Raw genomic sequence first — 23,422 nt, 5'->3', positions numbered from 1 at the left:
TGTTTGAAGGCCAGTGAGGTGGAAAGCCAGGCTATCCTGTTAGATGCTGAGAAGTACAAGGCTCAGTCACCTCTATCACGCTAGCCAACAGCCAGCCAACTCTCAGAAGCAAGGCCACCTAACTAGCAGCTGACAGACTTTTCTCATCCCTGATCCGGGAAACTATGGTGACCTACACTGTCTCCAGAGATCCCCTGCACATGGAGTCAAAGTTATCCTCCACCTCTGTCACTGTGGACTTTGCTTCGTAGTTCACCATTGCTTGGTCTGCTTCCCTTCTCTATCCACTTCCCACTGTCCTATTGGCTTTTCTTTGGAAGGACTTCCTGATACACCATGTTCAGTGTATCCTCATCTCCAGGTCTGCTTCTAGAGAGCGCAACCTAAGATGGCCACCCCCATGAGCACATCTTCTAGACCCTTTACAAAGGCTCTGGCACTGACCTTCATCCTTAATACAAAGGGCATTGTATGTACCACCAGGAGCCGGGTTGCTCTCAATTCTCACATCGACAGCTCTCATGATTTGCTGCTCACCACTCCCCTTGCTACATACGGTTGTCCTGAAACACACAAAGAAGACACTGGGTTAGGAGAACTAAAAATGGGAAAGAACATTCTTTCCTGCTGTCAGTTTGGAATCAGCAGTTTTTTCTGATACAGACGCTTTGGCTGAAAGCATTAGTATAGAAACACTCTCCCCAAAAGTCTAAAATCAGGAAGATATAGATGATGCTTGAGTTGAGGTCATATGTATCAATTCAAGTTTCAGAGGTAATATATTGTCAATCTCTTTTAGTATATGTTTGTTTTTCTTTATTTCATAATATTCTGCTCTTCTCTTTATTAGTTCCCTTCTTTACGAAGGGGTTTGTTTTGCTATTCTTTGTTATATTTCTTGAGATGGATCGTTAGTTCAAGAACCTTCAGCCTTTTTCCTCCTTTAACACAAACATTTAATGCTTTGCATTTCCCTCAAGATATAGCTTTAGTAGCATCCCATGGGTTTGAGTATATTATATTTTTAATATCATTCAGTTCTACTTACATGTTAATTTCCATTATAATCTGTTTTGGTCCCATGATTTACTTAAGGATATCTTTTGTAAACAGCAAATAGTGAATTTTTAAAAATCCATCTTTTCTTTGTTTTTTTTTTTAATTGGAGAGTCTCATCTAGTAAATCACAGATCTCTTTCAATTTAAATCTGCCATCTTTCCATTAGTTCTGCACATTCTTCCTTTTTTATTCTCTTTTCTTTCCCCTATTTTGATTGTTTCAATTCTTCTTCTTCTTCTTTTTTTTTGTTGTTGTTTGTTGGCATCCTCTGTATCACTATTCTTTCAGTGGTTATCCCAGAAGTTATAACATGCTTCCTAGACTCATTAAAATTTAATATTATTTTTACCCTCTTCCCCAATTACACAACTTAAAATACTATATATTAACATACTTAAAATACTTCCTGACTTATACACCATTTTTTAGTGTTTAGTATTTACTGCTTTATGTAATTACAAAATTTGAATTTATGTCCCCCCCATTTACTTTTTCCATTTTCATCCTTTTTTGCATCTCTAGCCGTCCACCGGCAATTATTTTCCTCCTGCCTGATGAGCATCCCTTAGTGTTTCTTTTAGTGCAGGTTTGATATAATAATTTTCTCACCTTGTGTCTGTCTGGAAATGTCTTTATTTTATCTTTATCCTTGGAAGATATTTTCATTGGGTGTAGTATAGAATTCTAGGTTGGCAGTAATTTTTTTCAGCACTTTGAAGTTATCGTTCAATTGTCTTTGGGCTTTCATTGTCGGTTTATTGTTGCTTTCTTTTCTTTCTTATTACCTTTGATATTTTTTTCTTCATATTTGACTCTGATTAGTTTGAACATGATGTGCCAAGTTGTGAATTTCTTTTTATTTGTCCTACTTTTGCTCTGTAGGGCTTCTTGAATCTGTGCCTGGATGTTTTCTTCAGTTGTGGATAAGTCTCATATTGCTTTTACTGCATCTTCCTTCTCTTTTCCTTTTGGAATTCCAGTCACGTGCGTCTTCTTTGCCTTTTACCCTTTCTTCTATACGTTTCATCCTTCATCCTTTTTTCTTCTGTTCTTTATTCTGAATTTCTTCCTCTGAAGTATTTTCCAGTTCACTAATTTTCTCCTTGGCTCTTTTTATTAGGTTGGTGCAAAAGTAATTGCAGTTTTTGCAATTATTTTTAAACTTTTAAACCGCAATTACTTTTGCACTAACCTAATAATCAGCTGTTAGATCTATCCATTAAATTCTTAATTTCAGTTATTGTATTTTTCATTTCTGGAGTTTCCATTTGGTTATTTTTATAGCTTTCCATCTTCTGCCAAAATTCTCCTTGCCTCTTGTATCTTTGAACAATATAAAGAGTTAAAGTCTGCATCTACCAATGCTAATATCTAGAGTTTCTATTTGCTATTTTTATTCTTGTTGCCTTGACTCCTCATGTGACTGGTTATTTTATATCATGTGACAAATCCTATATTTGCTAAAATTATTTGTGGAAATCAATTGCTTAGAATAATGCTATCTCCTTCAAGATATGATTTTTACAATCAGTTCTGCTAGCTATATAGAGCCCTGGAACTCCAGTATCATCTCAATCCAAATTCATGGTTTCAGAGGATTTGAAGCTATGCTGCAGCTCCTCTGAGAGCCTGTGTCCTCGCAGTTTACTCTTACTCTTGGGGTATAGCCCTGCAATGTCCCAACCCAAAGCGAAAGGACTTCCCAGACCTACACATAACCTGAATTCAAATTGTCTTTCTAGTTCTACAAGGCTATCTAAATTGCTAATCAGCTTTTCTGCCACCATTTATGGAATCTGCAAAGGCTCCCAGGAGATAAGTGGCCCCACCATTCTAGACCTCCATCTTCCTATGAATTTATGTATATACTCAAAGTAAATTCATGGAGATACAGATCATATCTATTATATGCCTACTATGTCATCAATTGTGAGATGCACTGTATATTTAATAACTGGTTTTTGGTAGGAAGGGAGGATGGCAGTGATGGAAAGACTCCCAGTGAAATAAATGGACATACCAATGGTTAGATACTTCTTGGTTCCAGTAACATTAAAATGGAAAACCTATTTTTAACATATCATGTAGTAAATATATAAAGCAAGTATGTTTTCTTTATAAAGAAATATCATCTTAGCAATGTAGAGATCCACTAAGATGTCTTAACACTTCATAGCAAACCCAGTGATGGATCTTTCCAATGACTCAGTCCTGAGTTGTAATGCCTGGAAGACCTAAGCCTGGCTCCAAACTGGCTCTTCAGAATCTCTGAATACCCTGGTTGTCTGTTGCAGTGATGGTAATAGAGTTATGAAAAATATCCATACTTGACTACATTATGGAAACATGCATGCACAGGACATATTTTGTCTATTTAGGAAGCTGGATGTGAAAATATAAGGCAGAGAGGGCCACAGTTCCAGATTCACTGAAAAGCTTTGGATGTAGCCTCAGTTATCCTCATTATTCAATTGCTGCTTCACATGTGGCACATTTGGAGATATGAGTCAGCATGGTTGTGTGTGTTTTCTATGGCCATCTGCCAGGCAGACATCTTCAGGATGATTATCAACCAAAGTATTCTTGGAGACCGTTTTGCTCTTTCATATTCCTGTGGTGCAAAGGAGAAAGTGGAATGGCTCCTGCTTTCTCTGAATATGACTAAAGAAGAAATTAGCAGCACTAATGGGAAGTTTTCTCCTAGCTGGCCACAAGATTTACTTCTCCACAAGGATTCCGTGGGTCAAGAACTCAGACAGGGCACAACTGAAATGGCTTGTGTCTTCTCTATAATGTCTAAAGCCTGAACTGGGGAGACTTATAGGCTGGTGACAACTCAACAGGTGAGGGCTAGAACCACCTGGAGGCATCTTCACTTACATTTCTAGCAGTTAATTCTGTCTATTGGCCAGAACATCGGTTGGGGCTATTGGTGAGAGCACCTACATGGGGCATCTCCATGTCGCCTGGGCTTCCTCATAGTACAGCCATCTCAGGATAGTTAGACTTCTTACAGGGCATCTCAAAGTGAGTGTCCCCAGAAATCCAGGCATGAATTTCTCTGACCTAATCTCAGAAGTCACATAGTATCACTTCCACTGTGTTCTAGTGGTTGAGGGAATGCTATGCTATGCCTGATTCAAAGGGAGGGGACATAGACCTCACTTCTCTATGGGAGCAAAATGAAAGAATTTGTGAGCATATTTCAAAACCTCCATACCATCTTCCTACTCATGTGCACGCAGGTGCATGTCCACAGAGAAAAGCAAATAAAGAATATATACCAAACAATTAAGAGTCATTACCTCTGAAGTAGGGAAGAAGAGAGAAACTCACTTTGTACTTTATATGTATCTGTATTATTTGAAATTTTCACAAGCATGTATTATTTTTGTAGCTTAAAAAGGAAATTCAAAATAACAAAGTAAGGGGGAAAAAACTGTGACAGAACTCCAGAAAAATGTTTTTGTATGAGAACTCAAAACAAGAATCCACAGGAAGCCACTGCCCACTGCATTTTGCCTATCTTGGTGCCTCAATCAGACAATTATTGAGCTCCCAAATGAGCCCTGGTGGGGCAGTTGGATGAGTTGCAAGAACAGCCTTCCATAGCTTGCCTGACTTACCCCAGGGTGCCATCCGCCAGCCAGCCAGTGGTGCACACCGGGAAGGTACAATCCTGGACCACTCTCCGCAACTCCTCTGCAGACACCAGGTGAGCACCTCTGCTCTTGCAGGAAAGCCGAGCTGCCTCCAGTTCAAGGCCTTGAGAGCCATTGTGAGACTCCAGCACAAAAAGCTTCCCTGTGTGGGGACAAGCATGGGCACAGGCTGACTCCAGGGTCCACGGGAATTTAATCTCAGTAAACTCACCCTCTGGTAGACGCCTGTCCTACTTGCCTAAAGACCTGAGTGTAGCAACTACCTCATGGTACTCATCCTTTGGACCAGGTGATGACAATCACACTGGGGTTTTAATACATTTTTTGCTCTTGTCTTTTAAAAAAGAATAATAAAAGGGGCCAGCCTGGTAGCTCAGGCGCTTAGAGCTCCATGCTCCTAACTCCGAAGGCTGCCGGTTAGATTCCCACATGGACCAGTGGGCTCTCAACCACAAGGTTGTCGGTTCAACTCCTCTAGTCCCGCAAGGGATGGTGGGCTCCGCCCCCTGCAACTAAGATTGAACATGGCACCTTGAGCTGAGCTGCCTCCCGAATGGCTCAGTTGGTTGGAGCGCAGGTTCTCAACCACAAGGTTGCCAGTTCTATTCCTTGACTCCCACAAGGGATGGTGGGCAGCACCCCCTGCAACTAAAATTGAACACGGCACCTTGAGCTGAGCTGCCGCTGAGCTCCCGGATGGCTCAGTTGTTTGGAGCGCGTCCTCTCAACCACAAGGTTGCTGGTTCGACTCCCGCAAGGGAGTGCCCCCTGCAACTAGAAAACGGCAACTGGACCTGGAGCTGAGCTGCGCCCGCCACAACTAAGACTGAAAGGACAACAACTTGAAGCTGAATGGCACCCTCCACAACTAAGATTGAAAGGACAACAACTTGACTTGGAAAAAAAGGCCTGGAAGTACACACTGTTCCCCAATAAAGTCCTGTTCCCCTTCCCCAATAAAATCTTAAAAAAAAAAAAAAAAAGAAGAAGAATAAAGAATTAACCATCTGCGCTGGCATGTTTATCTGAATAAGCCCTTCGAATGTTTCTTTTAAAAAGGTGTTTTTTACAAACACCATGTTGCAAAGCTCCGTGTCCTAGGTTCCCCTCAGTTGGGTCCCTTGCCCAAAGCACTGATGGAGGGCTTAGCTCTGCCTTCCTTCTCCTGCCCCAGTCCTGGAGTGACCGAATTCACAGGTTGCTTCTCTCCTCTCTGTCTCATGACATTATCAGGCCTTTCCCCACAAGGAGTTCACTTCATTTCTCCTCAATGGGAAAAGATAGCAGCGGCCATGTCTGGTTCTCCGTGTCTTCCTGCAGCACATCAATACATGGTCAACAGTAGCCCTCAAAACACATGTGGTAGATGGGTAGGGTAAGAACGTGAATTCAGGCAGAGGTGGAAGCTGAGGCTGAAAGCAAAAGAGAGCTTTAGGCAAGAAATCTATGGTTCAGAAGGGAGCATGGTCCCAAAGAGCCTACTGGAAGGATAAAGCAATGCTTTGGGTGGCCCTGTCAAGTTTAAGGCAAAGGCAAGAGAGAAAAAAACACAGTATGAGACACATTTCATTTCCATCTGTCAGCAAAATTATCAAACTATATGGATTTTATGAGAATAAGACACTTAACGGTCATCGAATGCAAAGTTGCTATAATAAACATAATCCCCCAGCTTTAGAACCAGATGTTATAATAGAAATGTAAAATTTTTTCCACAGTAAATATGTCTGTATGTCCCTTAGGCTTGGTGGAAATGTGCAGTAAACAACCTGAATAACAATACTTGATGGCCCTGCCTGGAGAAGTAAACATGCAGAAGCTGAAAGAGAACTGAAAACACAGGTTTATATAAAAACTTCTACTTGAATGTTCATAGCAGCATTATTTATAATAAATAATAGGTTTATAATTGTAACATTGTATTTATAATAGCCAAAACATAGACTCAACCCAAGGACCATCAATTGATAAGTAGATCAATAAAATATGGTATATCCATACAATGGAATACTATTTGACAATAAAACAAAATGAATGATACATGCTACAAATTGATGAACCTTGCAAACAGTATACTAAGTGAAAGAAGCCTACATACTTTGTGATTCCATTTACATGAAATGTCCAAAACAGGCAAATTCATAGAGATAGAAAACAGGTAAGCAGTTGCCTAGGGCTTGGGGGGCTGTGGAGAAATGAGGAGTGAATGCTAATGGATACAGGGTTTATTCTGGGGTAATAAAAGTGTTCTAAAATTGTGTGTGGTGATTCATAACTCTTTGAGTAAACTGAAAACCATTGAGTTACACACTTTAAATGGGTGAATTGTATGGTATATGAATTCTATTTCAATAAAGCTGTTATTTAAAAAGGCATTGCTAGAGAAGAGCAGGTTCTCTTATGATGATAATGATTTGATGAGTAATATAAAATAATTTTAAACACAAATAAATAACAACTCTCGACTATAAAAAGGCAGTATTAACAAAACTAAAAGGAGAAATTAAAAAATCCACAATGCTTATGAAGATTTTAACTACTATCCTCCTTAGCAATTGCTAAAACAGAAAAAAGTCAGAAAGGATACAGAAGGCTTTAAGCAACAAAATTAACACACATGACATAGGACAAATGCACAGCACTGCAAACTATAGAATACACATTCATTTTAGGCACACACAGGACATTTGTAAAATTGATCAAACACCAAGCTATAAGACAAATCTAAAAAAAATTTCAAAAGACTCAAATCATACAAAGTATGTTTTAAAAACCACAGTACAACCTAAAATCACTTGTTTTATTTATCAAACACTTACATAGTGTTTATTATGGGACAGGTGCTGTTCAAATTGCTTTGCAAATATTCATTAAATTAATCCTTATAACAACTCTATTATATAGGTGTTAGTATTATCCCCATTTTACAATGAAAGTTAAGTTTTAATGAGTTGTCCAAGATCACACATCTGGTATACAAAACCAGGCAGTTTGGTTCCGTGCCAGTGATCCTAACCACTGTGTCACATTGCCTCTCAATAACAGAGTAATAACTAGGAAATTCTCTTGTGCATGGAAATTACAAAATATACTTCTATTATAAATGAACTATTAGTTCAAAGAAGAAACCACAATTAAAATACAACATTTTTATTTAAGTGATAAAACCTATGGAGAAACAAAAGTAGTATTTAAGGGAAATTTATTGCCTCAACTGCTCATATTACAAAAGAAGAATGGTTGATAATCAGTGATCTAAGTTTCTATCTCAAAAACATGGGGAAAAAAACCTGACATAAAATTAAAGCTTCTAAAGAAATAGAAAGAAAGAAATACTAAAGATAGTGCAGAAAGCAATGGAACGGAAAGCAGATATGTACAATAGAGAAAATAAAGACAAAAGTTGTTTCTTTCTAAAGAATGATAAAATTGATAAACCCCTAACAAGATTGATGAAGACAAAAAGAAAAAAAATACAAATTATCAGTGTCACGAATGAAAGGAGACATTACTACAGATCCCATGGACAATGAAAAGATATGAGATTATTATGTGATATATGCTAGTACATTTGACAATTTAAATGAAATGGACACGTTTCTTAAAAAAACAAACAGCAAAACAGACACAAAATGAATAAGAAAATCTGAATATTCCTTTATCTACTAAAGAAATTAAATTCATCATTTAAAATCTTATTTAAAAAAACTCCAAACACGTGTGACCTCACTACCAAACACTAAAAAACAATGCTCATCTTACAGAAACCTTTTCAGAGAATAGAAGAAGGGAACAACTTTCAAATTTATTTTAGGAACCATCATAACCCTGATGCCAATTCCTGACAAAAATATTACAAGAAATGAAAATTACAGGGCAATAAGAGTCAAGATGGCAGATTAGTCACAAACTTTTAAAAATGATTTGGATTTTGAAGGTGATTACAAAGAGAAATTTCAAAAATGAAGAAAAAAAAGAAAGAAAATTACAGGCCAGCATATTTCATGAACATAAACTCAATAATCGTAAAATCTATTTCCCTCACTCCAGGCTCAGTTCTAAGTCATCTCCTCTCACGGTAAAATATTTTCCTAGGATTCCACCCACACGCAAGTGACTCACATCATTTTTCTCTTCAGTCCAGACCCTTTCCATTTACCCATCCATCTCTCCTACCCGACCCTCTCTCACCTGGAAAACTAAGACCACATCATATGTGGTCTTTGTATATCAAATCTTGCTCTGGTCCCATCCACTCTCCCTACATAACAATCAGGGTGATCTTTTCAAAATGCAAATCTGATTAGTCCCTCTACTATTGGAAATAATTCAATGGCTTCTTTTCCTTTTTTGGATTAAAGCAAAACTTGGCCTATGAGGCCACACATCATTGTACTCACACCAATTTTCCTAGCATCATCTTGAACCACTTCCACCTCGGATTCTTGGCTCCAGCCACTCTTTCTCTTATCACATGTCCCATATTTTCTCTATCACTCACAGTCTCTTTGCACATGCTATCTTTACTTACTCTTTCTTCCCCCTCATTGCCCAGTTAATTCTTACTCAGCTTTCAGATTCTCCTACACCAACTCAAAATCTCCTAGTGTATGTCCTTACAGCACTTCTGTCTTTTAATCTTATCACGTATGAAAATTGCAATTTCACATTTCAGTCATATAATTCTTTGCTTAATGACTCTCTCCCATTGGATTTTAAGCTTCCTGAGAGCAAGAAGCTGTTTCTCCTCACCATTCTATCCTCCACAGCAAGGACAGTACCTAACATATAGTAAATATTCAATAAATTACCTGTTGAATTAGTGAATCTTTTCCTGTAATCATTACCCAAACACAGCTAATTTGCATTCAGTTAATGTGAAGATGTTTCCGTTTCAAAAGTATTTTAAAAGTACAGTGGCAGGTCTCTTTTATGTATGAGATGCATATCAAATCAGTCAAATGTAAACAAAATGTTTTTCATTTGAATTGTTCTCATTGAATTATTTTTAATAACTCCATGGAGTTTTTAATAACTCCAACTTTCTCTTCAATGTCTGTAATGCATCACAGTTTAGCTTAACATTCCTTCTTCTTCCATCACTGTAGAACACAATTAAATATGGAGAGTGGTGGTAGTTAAGCATATATTTAGTAAAGAAAAGGACCCTTTCATACTATAGGTTACAATTTTTCAATGGCTCTATTATAAAAGTTGGAACTCAGCAAATGGAGTTTCTTGAAAGCAAGTGTACCTATAATTCTTCATTGGGAAAGATGGGAGAAGGAAAGAAATTAGGGAGAAATGGGGGCATTTCTGGCAAGCAGTAACAAGAAAACATGCTCTGGTGCTGTCGTTACTTTCTCTTTGTCCTTGCCTTCAATTTTCTATGACTCACATCCGATCAGGTAGGCACACATTATTGATCCATATCCATCTGGCACTGCACTTACGCAGTTATAATGGGGTGAAACTCTAAAGCCTCGTGGATTGTGGAGATTTTTCTTTAAAAGGAATTAAAATTGGTACAGTAGTATACGTTATTCAAAAGTAAATACTAACTCCAATGTGTTCTACTTGCAGTCTTTAAAATCAGCTTAATTTTCATGACGCAATGTCAGGCGAAACAAACAAACAAACAAACAAACTACAAGAATTAACACGGTTTGACTGCTAAGAGGTATGGGATTTCTTTTTGGGTAATAGTAATTTTTAGGAATTAGAAGTGGTGATGCCTGCACAACATAATGAATATACTAAAACCCACTGAATTGTACCTTTTAAAATGGTAAGTTTTACGTGAATTATATCTCCATTTAAAAATTGACAGTGATTACCAGGAGCCTTCAAATTTAAAAATGTTTTCTAACCATCTCTCTGAGGATATAGAGAATTAACACATTCATACTTAATTAGGAGCAGAGAGTTCTTCAAGCTGGCACGTAGGACAAAGAACACCAAAAATTCTAAGATAATATCTGGAGGTTTTTCTTGCTTTCCCTAACCACCATGCTTATTTTTGTCGAGTCTTCTAGTTTCATACAATATTGTTTGCTAAATAGCAATGACATTTAAAAATATACAAAGCATCCTAAATCCGCTGAGAGTTTTTCTCCTTCATCAACCTAATTCTTCTCAAGCTTGGATTTACTAGAAACCCCTCATGGATGTGAGAACTGCTGGCTTCTTTTCTTTCCGATCCTCCTGAGCCAACTCAACCAGGTCTTGTTCCGAAATCAAAATACAGCTTAATTCGCTTTTCTAAATTGGACTGATATAAAGCTGTGATCCTGTTCTTTTAGGGGTAGTACTGAAAGCTGAATTCAGGTTCAAAAAACAAACAAACAAACAAACAAACAAACAAGTGGGGTCAATGTTCTGAACCTGCAATAATCTGATCCTGACACTTATTTCTCTAGCCTCACGTCTAAGGACATCCTTACTTTATACTCTCAGCTCCAGCCGGCTGTCTAGCATTTATCCCATTTTCCCCGCCACTCCCAGCACAGGGCCTTCGCACGTGCTGTTATTTCCCCCTCTACCCAGGACACTCTCCTCTCCGCTTTGCCTGGTGGAATCCCACTCATCTTTCAGACTTCCCTGGACCAACCCAAAATACCGACAGTCTTCTAATCACTGGCCTTGCCGTCAGGGGCACGTTGAATAGACATGGAAAATTATATTTTTGCAGAGGAAGTTGTAGGGCACTGCAGACTTAATTTCATTTGAAAGACTTGTCATGGAGATCTTGGGAAAGCTAACGGCGGGACTGCAGGACCAATGCTCAGGCTGCTCCGGTGCGTGAAGGAAGGGGCCCAGGTGGGGCGTTCGGGCGAGCTGAGACTCGCTGGGCCGGGAGAGGGACGCAGGGTCGCTGGACCGCTGTTCACCTCGTTCCTTCCCAGGCTTGCGGTTTCCCGGGCTCGTTCAAAGGAGCACCCTTAGCGAGCTTCGGTTTCCCTGCCCAGACCCCACGCGCCACCCGGTCCCCGCCGCCTCCCAGGCACTCCGCGGACACTCACCATCCGCCCGCACCAAGAGGCGCCGCAAACCGAGTAGGAGCAGCGCCGCCGTCCAGAGCCGGGTGCGGGGTCTGGGTCCCTCGGCAGCCATTGTCCGGGCGTCCACGGGCTGGCGAGCTCGAGTGAGGGCACTGGCTGCGATCCGGGCTGCCTGGGCCACTGCCCAGCTTGCGCCACTCGGCTTTGCGCGCTGCGCTCTGCTCGCGCGTCGCAGGCTTCGCGCCCGGCACGCCGAGAGGGAGGAGCGCGGACAGCCCCGGGGGCTGGGGACGCCGTTGCCGCCGCGCTGGGGTACTTAACTCCCCGGGGTCTGGTCCGTGACGCCGGGGAGGCGGCTGTAATCCGGCTCCGCCTTCGTGCTGGGCACCTGGAGGCCTCAGTGCCAAAAGAGGCTGCGCCGGACAGCGAGCTCCCAGGGCGCCGCTGGAGAGGAGGGTGAGGGCGCGGGGAGGCCCGGAGAGCAGAGAACCCGCTCCGGGAGACCTCCGCCGGCCTGGGGCACCCTCGAAGAAAGGGTGACGCCGTCTAACAGGCCGAGCCACTCCGCGAGGACCGTTACAAAACGGATGCCTAACTCTGTCCTCTGCTTTTTGACTTTCCAGCTGGCGCCCTCCTACAGAAGAGGAACATTTTTATGAAAAAGAAGAATCAGACTTGCCAACCGCACTCTAAGGAGTGAAACGCACGGAATAGCGAGACTCCTCTTCTCTAAAATCGTAGCTTGAAAGTCACTCAGATAGGGGCATCTTCGGGACGCTTCCTTACCAACTTTTCCAGGTACGCTGTAACATTTCTGAAACGGTGTGGTTGACACCTTTATCACACCTCCCAAATCAGGGCTGCTTGACTTGGGTAGGGCCCGATATTCGGATTCTTTCAGTCTGGGCTGGGAGTCTACATTCTAAGTAAGTGTCCCACTGAATTCTGCTGCAGGGGGTCCCTGCCATGAACAGATTCCTTCTTCCAGCTCACCCCCGTCCTGTCTCCCAGCATTAGCACCGTTTGGTGAAAGATGCAAGATTTGCATTCCTCGTAGGTAGAGTAATAAATATCAGTACTGTTGTAACAGGACACTGGTGGCACTCTACAGTTTACAATCCCTTTTATCTCCATGTACTGATCAACAAATATTTATTGAGCACCCACAGTGTGCCTGCCCTGTTCTAGACCCTGAATGAGGCTACAGTCTGTCCAAAAAATGCTCACACTTAAATAATAACAGATACTTAAGGAAGATTGAAGAAGTGATGGGTGCTAAAAGAAACAGATGATTGTCTCCATGACAGTGAACTAGGACACAGACATTGAAAGATTATCTACTTTCTTTTTAAGGTAAGAACTGAGATTTGAACCCACATCTGATTTTCTACAGGTGTCACTTTTCAGCTCATAATTTTTGAAGTGTACTGAAAAAGCAGTCTCCTCCCCTTGTCAAATACAAGGCTATTACTAGTGATTAATTCCTTGGTGAAATAAAACCTTACTTTTAAAATACAAACACTCTAGGATGTTAAATGCATGAGGACTGACACATTCACACATAAGTGTAAGTGAATTTGCTTTGCTACTTCTCTTCTGACAGCTAGCTGGTAACCTAAGGAGTGAGATTTTGCATGTCTGGTTTGGTCAGGACCGTTTAAAGCCTGATTATTGCTGAGAATGGAGGGGAGGGGCCACAAGGCAGCTGCAGGAGCTACTGACTCACTCAGGAGCTGTGCCTACTAACGATATTGGAAGCACGTTGGATTTACTACCTAACCCTAATGACATTTTAAAGTTTGTGTTTATTCAGATCTGTCTTGGCCTGTCCTAATTTGGGGAGATGGCATGCTCTAAAGGTTTAATTGGTACAACTGCTTTAGAAAACTGTTTGACTGTCTCATATAAACATATACCTCCCCTATCATGCAGAACTCCCCTCCTAAGTGTATATCCAAAAGAAATGAAAACGTATGTCCACTAAAAGATTTGCCCATAGCAGCTGTATTTACAATAATTAAAAATCGCAGCTTTATTTGCCATAATTAAAAACTGGAAGCAACCCAAATGTCATCAACAGATGAATAGAAAAGCAAACTGTTTTATTTACACAACAGAATCCTATTCAACAATAAGAGGAATGAACTACTGATACACTGAATAATGTGGGTGAATCCCTAAAATATGCGGAGAGAAAGAGCCTCATACGAAAGTGTTGACACTGTATGATGCCATTGAGCGTGAAGTTCAATAAGGGGCAAAATTAATCTGTGATGAAAACAATCAATACAGTGGTTGCCTTTGAAGGGGGTAAGAACACAAAGGAACTTCTGATCTAATGGGAATGTTCTGTATCTTGATGAGGGTGGTGGTCACATGTCTATATATTTGTCAAACCTCACTAAACCGTACACTTAAAATCTGTGCATTTCGTTGAATGTTGTTTATACCTTAATGACAAATATTTCAAGAAAAATAAGTTCAGTCCTTGCCCTGAAGAATAAATAGGTTTACTAGAAGAGAGTTTAATAAAAGGACCACATACAGAGATGATGGCAAAACGGATAAAGAATGGTAAATCTTTCGGGACTACCAACAGCAGAAAGTTACCACTTTGAGGCCTGAAGGTGTGAGGGGAGGATGAGGTGTTACTGAAACCCAGCAAGAACTGTGGTGATGAGAGAGGCTGCTGGAAAGGAGTGGTAACCATAGGTACAGGAACAAAATCGCTGCCACTAGTCTGGTAGGGAGGGAGTGGGAAAGAAATACCCAAATGCCTCTCTCTCCTTCTATCCTTCAAATTCTTCCTGATGCCTCCTATTGTCCTTTTGGCTGAACCATTTGACAGCTGGAGGGCAAAGGAGCACAGGTGCCATAGTCCTTAGAGGTTATCTACCCAGGGTGCCTAGTCTAGTTGCGCAGAGAAGGGTGGAGAGTGGATCTGGAAAGGCAACTGGAAAACAACCAGCACCGTCCATCTATTCTTTTCTTTCGTCTGGATGAAAATAATTAAAACGGGAAACAAAGTTGTATCAGTTTCTATATGATATGGGAATATGCCAATTCAATCAAATTCTTACTTGGAGCTGAACTGTAATATTAACCACCATCAGAGGTTATTTTCCCAGGAGTGCTGTTTCACATAAAGAGAAAAGGGGAGAAGTAAACAATTATCATAACATATAGATGCTATAGTCCTCACTTCTCTAACTGGTCATGAGGCCTTATCTGTTGATGCTTGATTGCAGTGTTCCTCTTCCACTCTCTGAGCACCTTACCTGCATGATTGTCTCTTTAACTGGTGGGAGGAACCCAAACATTCATTCCTAACTGAGCACCTGTCTTTATTAGTTTGCCATGGTTTTTCATTGACTATTTTTACTGGGCATGGGAGTTTCTTGGGATCTAGACATAGTCACACATGCCCCCGTTATGTAGCAGCAACCCAATTTCCCTTTGGTCATCAGGATCAATGCAGCCAGAAAAGTGGCCTTCTCTGTGGAGAGCAATCTGAGCTTCCAATTTACTGGCACATGCCTGTGTGTTTGCTGGTGGAAGTATTTCTCCCTTGCACGCCCAAACGTCCCAATTCACCCTTCCAAAGGTTGTGGGGATGGTATGCAAACCTTTGTAGGTGGGCTACTATGTGTAATGAAAGGGAGGTCACTCCCACTTACACTCTTTAGTTCTTAGACAGTATTCTGTCTATAAGAGAAATGACACCATATATTGGCTACTGGTTTAAGGTGTATACTGTATCATGGGTGAGTGCCCTAACCTCTCAGGGTGTTTGTCCCCACCTAGTACACTGTGACCTCACCATTCTATCAGATCACCTGCTTCTGGGTAATGGGGGCATATCATAAAACTTATGGGCATGAGTCCATTGCCCTACTGCTTTTGCTGCAAATCTTAAAACTGAGTATACGAAGTCCGACAATTAAGTTTGCAAACTTATCCTAGAAAAAGTGCTGCATATCTCATTGCTGCATATCACTACGGTCACCTTCCAAGTACTCCCCTTGGGAAGCTATGCACTGACTCCAGCATCTAGCCCACCCTTCAAAGCAATGTTGGAACTCTTTTTCTGGAATGGCCATCAGAGCTGTCGTCGTATTACACTTGATGTCCTGAATGTCATCAAAATGTCTTCCTTTCAATATTTCCTTTATCTTCAGGTAAAGAAAGAAGTCATTGGGGGCCAGATCAGGTGAGTAGGGAGGGTGTTCCAGTACAGTTATTTGTTTACTGGCTAAAAACTCCCCCACAGACAGTGCCGTGTAAGCTGGTGCATTGTCATGATGCAAGAGCCATGAATTGTTGGTGAAAAGTTCAGGTCGTCTAACTTTTTCATGCAGCCTTTTCAGCACTTCCAAATAGTCAACTTGGTTAGCTGTTTGTCCAGTTGGTACAAATTCATAAGGAATAACCCCTCTAACATCAAAAATCAGTCCTCACTTCTCAAACCGGCCACAAGGCCTTATCTGATAATCGTTGATTGCAGCATTCCTCTTCCACTCTCTGGGCACTTTGGCCTGTGTGATTGTCTCTTTTTAAGGGTGGGAGGGACCCAAACTTGTGGGAGGGAACAGCATTGCAACAAGTTCGTGAACTTAATTGTCAGGCCTCGTAATAGTCCCTCCCTCCCTTATGCAAGGTTGCCAGGTCCATGGTTTCAGTTACCTGCGGTCAACTGCGTTCCAAAAATATTAAATGGAAAATTCCGGAAATAAACGATTTATAAGTTTTAAATTGAGTGCCGTTCTGAGTAGCACGAAGAAATCTTGCACCGTTCTGCAATGTCCTGCCCTGGGACGTGAATCATCCCTTTGCCCAGAGTATCTGCGCAGTATACACTCCCTGCCTCTTAGTCATTTAGTAGCTATCAGATTGACTGTTGCAGTATCGCAGTGCTTGTGTTCAAGATTTTACTTAATAGTGGCCTCTGAGCACAAGAGTAGTGACGATGGCAATTCGGATATGCCACAGAGAAGCCATAAAGTGCTTCCTTTAAGTGAAAATGTATGTATGTATAGGACAAAACACAGTACATGTAGTATATATAGAGGGTTCAGTACTATTTGTGGTTTCAGGCATCCACTAGGGGTCTTGGAAAGTATCCCCTGAGAATAAGGGGGGACTACTGTATTAGATGTCCATATTCTTAACAGTACTTCTGGCCCTCTGCCATTTTCCATGGCCATCTTCTTTTGTTCTCTCCTCCACTCTCCATTTTTTGCAACTCTCTCCCACCCCCAAATTCATCCCCTTTTCCGTTCCCCTCCTCCCCTAGCTCCCATACATACAAACACACCACTGATAAATATTCCATGGTGATTACCTTTGTAAATGACAAATGGAGCAAGCTTAGACTGAGAGACCCATTATTGGTATTCAAAGAGTTTTGCTTTGGTTAGGATATTTCAGAGTTCATGCATTCGAAACGGTGTCTGACTATGCTCAAATCACTGGATAGCCCACAGAGCACTGTTCACTGTCCAACTTGGTCTCTGAGTTGTAGGGAAAGTTGGTTTCCTGTCTAAAATCTCACCAAGAATTCTAATAGCCTGGATCATTAAATAGGATCTCTTGGTATAATCAATAATGATTTTAAAATTTAGTTAGTCTAGCTGGCTCATTTATATCTTGTTATATCAGATTTCTCCTGAGCAAATAGAGTGAGAAGGATTAATATTGATCATAGGTTTTTTTTAGTGAAGTAATGGATAGTGATTGTCGTAAACTTAACGTATTACTCTGGTACTGGAAATTTACTTCACAATGTTATATGTGCACTAACAAGTAATTACCTTGTATTGATCACCTATGATAACCAGGCACTTTAATTTATATTTTTTCTCTAATCCTTACAACAACTCTATAATCAGTTTACAGATGAGAAAATGGAGTTTTCTAAGTAAGTTATGCAAATTGCCCAATGTCACATAGCTAGTATGGCAAAGGTGGGATTTGAATCCAACTGTATATGATTCTAAAGTTTCTACTCTTACCTTCACACCATGTTATACCTTATAAACATTTCTTCCCATTAAATTGAGGTTAAATTCTAGAAAGGCCAGATCTGGTGTTGACATTCTATGTCCAGGTGAGAGAAAGAAACTGTAAGTAACCTCTCGAACACCTTGTGACTCTACAGCTTAGGCCACTGTATTGTGATTATATATTTATAGGTCTGTCCCTTTCTCTGGGGGAGAGGGTAGGATCTTACTATCTCTGTATACCAATGTCTACCACAGCCCCTATTCTAGTGTCTGGCCTATAATAGTACTCAATAAATGTCTGATGAATGAATGAGTGAGGTACTTTCCATGGTATTGCAGACACTCCATTTCCCACAGTCCACTTGGTTGAATACCTGTTCGTCTTTCTTGACTCAATCTAGCATCATCTCCTCTGTGAAGTCTTCTTTGTGATGTCGTCCAATCTCTCCACTGATGACTCTCTTCTTTGTGCTTCCACTGTATCCACCTGAATTGTTGTCTCTTTAATGGAACTACTCATATTTCTCCACAGATCTGTCTCTCCCACTAGGCTGAATGTCCTTGAGGACAGAGATCATGTCTCTTCTATATTTTTATTTCTGGTGCCTTGAGAAGCACCTTGTTCATAGTAGGGTCTCAACCTATGTTTGATGAATTAATCATACACCCTGATCTGTTGGGTTAACTCATCAAAGGACCCCAAGGAGAGAGCATGTCAAAGATCATGGTAATGTTCTCAGTAAAATAAGGAACTTGTCAAGGGGTTGCATGGGTCTTTTTTCAGCATCTTCTTTTTAGGGCAGTGACAATGTCCTTTCATTTTTTTTTTTTTTTCAAATCTCTGGTAGCTAGTACAGTGTCTAGCACACACACAGCAGGCATTTAATTAAGCTTCGATGAGTGGAAGAGGGAATGAATACATGAGCTTCAAAAGCAATATATACCAGCCAATGTAGAATTTCAAACCTGATGGATCTGAAGCAGTCTCACAAATCATCTGCCACCAGCCAGCAGCCACATAACTGAAAAATCATTGCACAATGTAGCATTTACATGCAGGCTGCCTTCAGGGCTGTGGAGGTTGTGGGCTGTGTCCTGAGTAAACATAGGCTGCACTAAAGAGCCATTGTGGGCGCTGGTAGTTCTTTCAAGTTCCTCTGGGGTCTGAAGTTGATTTGCAGCTGGAACCAAGTCCCTGCCAAGCCCCCCCCCCCCTTTTTTTGGGCAATTGAATTATTAACTAAAAGAAAACCATTTAGGGTGTAGCAGTTAGCAGCAGACTGCCAATAGTAGGACATTTTTGTTTACTCAGAGTGTTTGCACCTAATTTAATGAAAAGTAGGAATGAGCTCTCAGAAATCAATTCAGAAGCTCTGGCCTCATAGGAAGACAAGTTTTGGACTTGGCAGGAAGGCAGTTCAGGGTAGCCAAGGACTGGGGCTACCGTGCTATCCCCTAGGATAAGACATTTCCAGGTGGGTGTTATCTACGGGTTGCTTCTGTGCTGGCTTTTCAGGGCCGCTGGCAGGACCCCAGTGCTCCAATCTCCCAAATAGCTCCTGCAGTCCCCAGTTGGAATCCTTCAGTATTCACTGAAGACTTTCATCCTGTTGACATGCAAAATGTCACTGAGGGACAACTCTGCCAAGGAGTCAGAAGAACTGGGTTTAAGTCTGACTTCTGCAATTTAATATCTATGGAACCATGAACATGTCACTTTACAAATCTGGGCCTCAGTTTCTTTACCTATAAAATGGAGAAGATAGTGCTACCTAACATACAGGGTTCTTGAGGTTGGAATTACTTTGTAAATCAAAAAACTTTCTACATATAAAATGGATATCTATAATAATCTTTACATGTGTGGTACCTTAGCACATTGCATCACTCTGTAAACCATGAGGGCAAAGGCTGTGTCTGGTTTTGTATCTAGCTTCTAGCTCAGTGCATGGCACAGAATAATGCCATATAAAGAGTAGGTGAATTGAGCAAGGTTAATTCAGAGCAGCAGGAAGGATAAGTGTACTCCCATCTTCTATCATGTCTAACATTAAGATCATCACTTTAAAGATCTCAGAGTAATCATTGAACTATGTCCTTTTGCTCTGGGAAAGCAGGGCAAACCAACCACCTCCACTAAATTTTCTGTGGAACTCACAGCCATTAAACACAATGACTGTTATTCTGGGGACTGTTCATCCCAGCTCCTCCTAAGATAATTCATGTATTGTTAATACAGTCCTATTGTACCCATTGATATACATATACTTCTCAGGCTATGTACCCAAATCTTTGTTCAGAAGAATGGTCATCGTGTACATGGGACATGGTGAGAAGGCAGGAAAAAGCCAACCTAATGGTGTGACATATTAAATCTCTCTTATCTTAGCCCATATGTTGATTTTGCTTTTTACTGAAGTGTAGCAAAGGCATAGATTGTTTTAAATTTACTTTGAGCAATAGTGTGATAGAAGGACCCGAGATGCCTGGCCATCAGAAAACTGGATTCTACTCTTAGTCTATCATCAACCTATAGTTGGGTTAATCATTCCTTTGTCCTCCATTTCTTGTTCAGGAAAGCCCAGCAATGGAGATTTGACTTCTAAGGAGACTTCCATTATTCTGTTTGGGTCCAAGGGCCCCTTTTATCATGCATGGTTTTCTTCTGTGTTTAGAATGTCTTCTGTTGGCCAAGCTGGAGTCTCCACCCCTATGCTCCCAAAAGCTGGCAGAGCGTGGGACCAAATGTGGACTCCACTGGTAAGAGAGTTGCTATGGGGTTGTCTTCGTCCTGCCACATAGGGCCATTTGGAAAGGCAAAGAGACTTTAACAGTAAGAGGGCAGAGGTTTACGTAAGCTGCCCAAGGCCTGAGCAAAGAGCTGTTAGGAATTCCCAAAACAGAGAAGCAAGGGACATGGGAGCCCGAACAGGTGGAGGGGAGGTGACTTAATCCCAAGCAAAGTTGTGAATTTCAATTGTTAAGTGTCTAGTGCCAATTTCTGAAACAAAACTGTATTTGTAAATTTAAGTATTAGTGGGACCATGATCTTAAAGTGGAAAAAGAAAATGCATAAACCCGCTGGGAGTTGGGGGGACGGGGATCATTATCCCCATTAAATAATGTTCAAAGGAACAGGAGGTAAAAATAAACATGTGCTTTCATCACAATCCATGTACCACCTTTGTTCAACATACCAACTTATATACTTTATTTATTTAGTTTTTCTTAGTTTCAGGTATACAAAACAACATAATGATTAGACATTACCAACTCATATACTTTAAATATTTTTAAAATTCATTTGGAGCCTCAGTTTACTGTCTGAAGACATATATCAAGCTATGTGCAAATATTTTCTCTTTTTAATGTTACGTATTGGAAGATAAAACCACTCACTGCTGAGTTAGCAAATCAACAATAATTAAGTCATCTATAAATAACAGTACATACACATCTATAGGAATATACACACAACAATTTTCCAGGCACTTAACTAGAATGATTTGGACTCAGATAGGTACTGGAAATGGGGTACCTTTTTTTGTGTTTCTCACAAAAATAACACAAAATGGGGTACTAATTTGTGTTTCTCCTCTCTATTTCCTGCAGTGGGTAGCAGAGTGCCGGACAGAGAAACAAGTGGGTTCTGCCACTTGGTAGTACTGTGACCATGAGCAAATTGCTTACCTCTCCATTCATTCATTCATTCATTCATTCATTCATTCATTCATTCATTCATTCATTCAACAAATGTGATGAGGATACAAGAAGTTTCAAGGAACATTTAAGTTGAAGGAGGTTGACTGGTAAAGTCTAGGGATGAAGCTGGGTTGGGATCCAGAGAGAGCAGCCAGAGATACTGTATGGGCATATAGCCACTGAGGACCCACCCACACCAGACACTGAATTGATGCCCAATTAAACCTGGTGGAAGGGCATACCTACTCTGGGAAGACTTGCATTATCTGCATCTTGGGTTGCTAGGCATGCATCCGCGTCTCAGTCCCTGTGTACTTTTTTTATGCCATCCATGAAAAGGTAGCCACGCTTGCTTTAATTTATTGAAAAGGATAGAAACAGCCTTGGGAGAGTAATTAGAAGCCCACGTTTTTTTCGTTATGTTATATTTTAAGACAGTATATTTTCCTGTCTACTGACTTTTTAGAGGACCCTGCCAAATAGCCTGTATAAGAGTAAGTGAGCAAATAACAGGATTGCTCTGTAGCTATTTGGACTTTGTTTTTAAGGAACTTTATCTTCATTCACATGAAAAAATAAGCAAATTCTTAATTTCAGCTTCTCCAGCTCCCAACAAAAATGCACAATGTGTGCCTACAGAAGCAAAAGGGAAAAGGTATGGAAAGAATGACTCATTATTCAGAGCAAATGATTCTGTTACCAGTGAACAGAGGGCATTGTATGGCTTGATTAGGTGTTTCTATTGACGAAATTATTGGGAAAAAATAGAGGAGCAGTAGGATCTTTTGAAATGCTGCAGAGGAAAAGCTACTATAAACATAGTGTGTTAAAAAATAACCCCCGGGCCGGGCTGGTGGTGCAGGCGGTTGGAACTCCGTGCTCCTAACTCCGAAGGCTGCCGGTTTGATTCCCACATGGGCCAGTGGGCTCTCAACCACAAGGTTGCCAGTTCAACTCCTCAAGTCCCCCAAGGGATGGTGGGCTGTGCCCCCACAACTAAGATTGAACACTGCACCTTGAGTTGAGCTGCTGCTGAGCTCGCAGATGGCTCAGTTGGTTGGAGCGCATCCTCTCAACCACAAGGTTGCGGGTTTGACTCCATCCAAGGGATGGTGGGCTGCACCCCCTGCAACTAACAACGGCAACTGGACCTGGAGCTGAGCTGCGCCCTCCACAACTGAGACTGAAAGGACAACAACTTGACTTGGGAAAAAAGTCCTGGAAGTACACACTGTTCCCCTTATCCAATAAAAAAAATCTTAAAAAAAAAGAAAAGAAAAAATAAACATTATTCTGGGGAACAAATTACTCTACAAACAATTTTGCAAATATATATCTGGCCTACAATGAAAATAAAACAGACACACAAGAGACAAAAAAATGAGAACAATAGCAGAAGCAACAAATGATAGGAAGAGAACCATAGAGAAACCAGATATTGGAGCTATCAGATACAGACCTTAAAATAATTCTATTTATTATATTCAGGGAGATAAAAGACAAGCCTGAGAAATATGATAGAGAACTAGGAACTATAAAAAGTTAAAAAATGTGAAGTCTACAACTGAAAGTTATAACTGAAATGAAAAATTCAGTGGATGTTTTTAATAGCAGATTAAACATTGCTAAAGAGAGATTTAGTGAGCTTGGCACATAGGTTGGAAGAAAATATCTAGCATGAAGCATAAAGAAACAAAGGGAAGAATATATAAAATAAAAAAGAAAATAACAGATATAGAGAATGTGTGAAGATCAAGCATATAATTGAAGTGCTAGAGTAAAGGAGAATGGGGCAGAAAAATATTTGAAGAGATTATGGCTGAGAATTTTTCTCAATTGATAAAAGATATCAAGCCACAGATAGTAGAAGACATACTCGTACAAAGCCAAGAAAGATAAATGTAAAGAAAGCCATATGTAGGATCATCATAGTATAACTGCTGAACCCCAAAGATGATGGCTATGAGGTGGAGAGGGTGAGAAACGGACAGACTC

At 40.7% G+C, this 23,422-nt stretch overlaps 1 protein-coding gene across 1 annotated transcript in view; it reads right to left on the bottom strand.

Annotated features, from left to right (window-relative positions):
• Window positions 1–12,025, bottom strand: part of SUSD5 (sushi domain containing 5) — a 41,169-nt gene extending 29,144 nt beyond the window's left edge. Inside the window, exons 1-3 of the mRNA XM_019727725.3 lie at window positions 11,745–12,025; window positions 4,687–4,864; window positions 445–563 (exon numbers count right to left, since the gene is read on the bottom strand). Coding sequence (XP_019583284.3) covers window positions 445–563; window positions 4,687–4,864; window positions 11,745–11,835 — 388 coding nt within the window. The 5' untranslated portion in view covers window positions 11,836–12,025. The remainder of the gene's footprint in view (window positions 1–444; window positions 564–4,686; window positions 4,865–11,744) is intronic.
• Between the last annotated feature and the right edge of the window lie 11,397 nt (window positions 12,026–23,422).

Source organism: Rhinolophus sinicus, chromosome 5, assembly GCF_057876585.1.
Source record: "Rhinolophus sinicus isolate RSI-liver-muscle chromosome 5, RSI-T2T, whole genome shotgun sequence".
NCBI lineage: Eukaryota > Metazoa > Chordata > Mammalia > Chiroptera > Rhinolophidae > Rhinolophus > Rhinolophus sinicus.
Note: the sequence above shows the minus strand (reverse complement) of the source record. Positions and strands in the feature narration are given on the sequence as shown.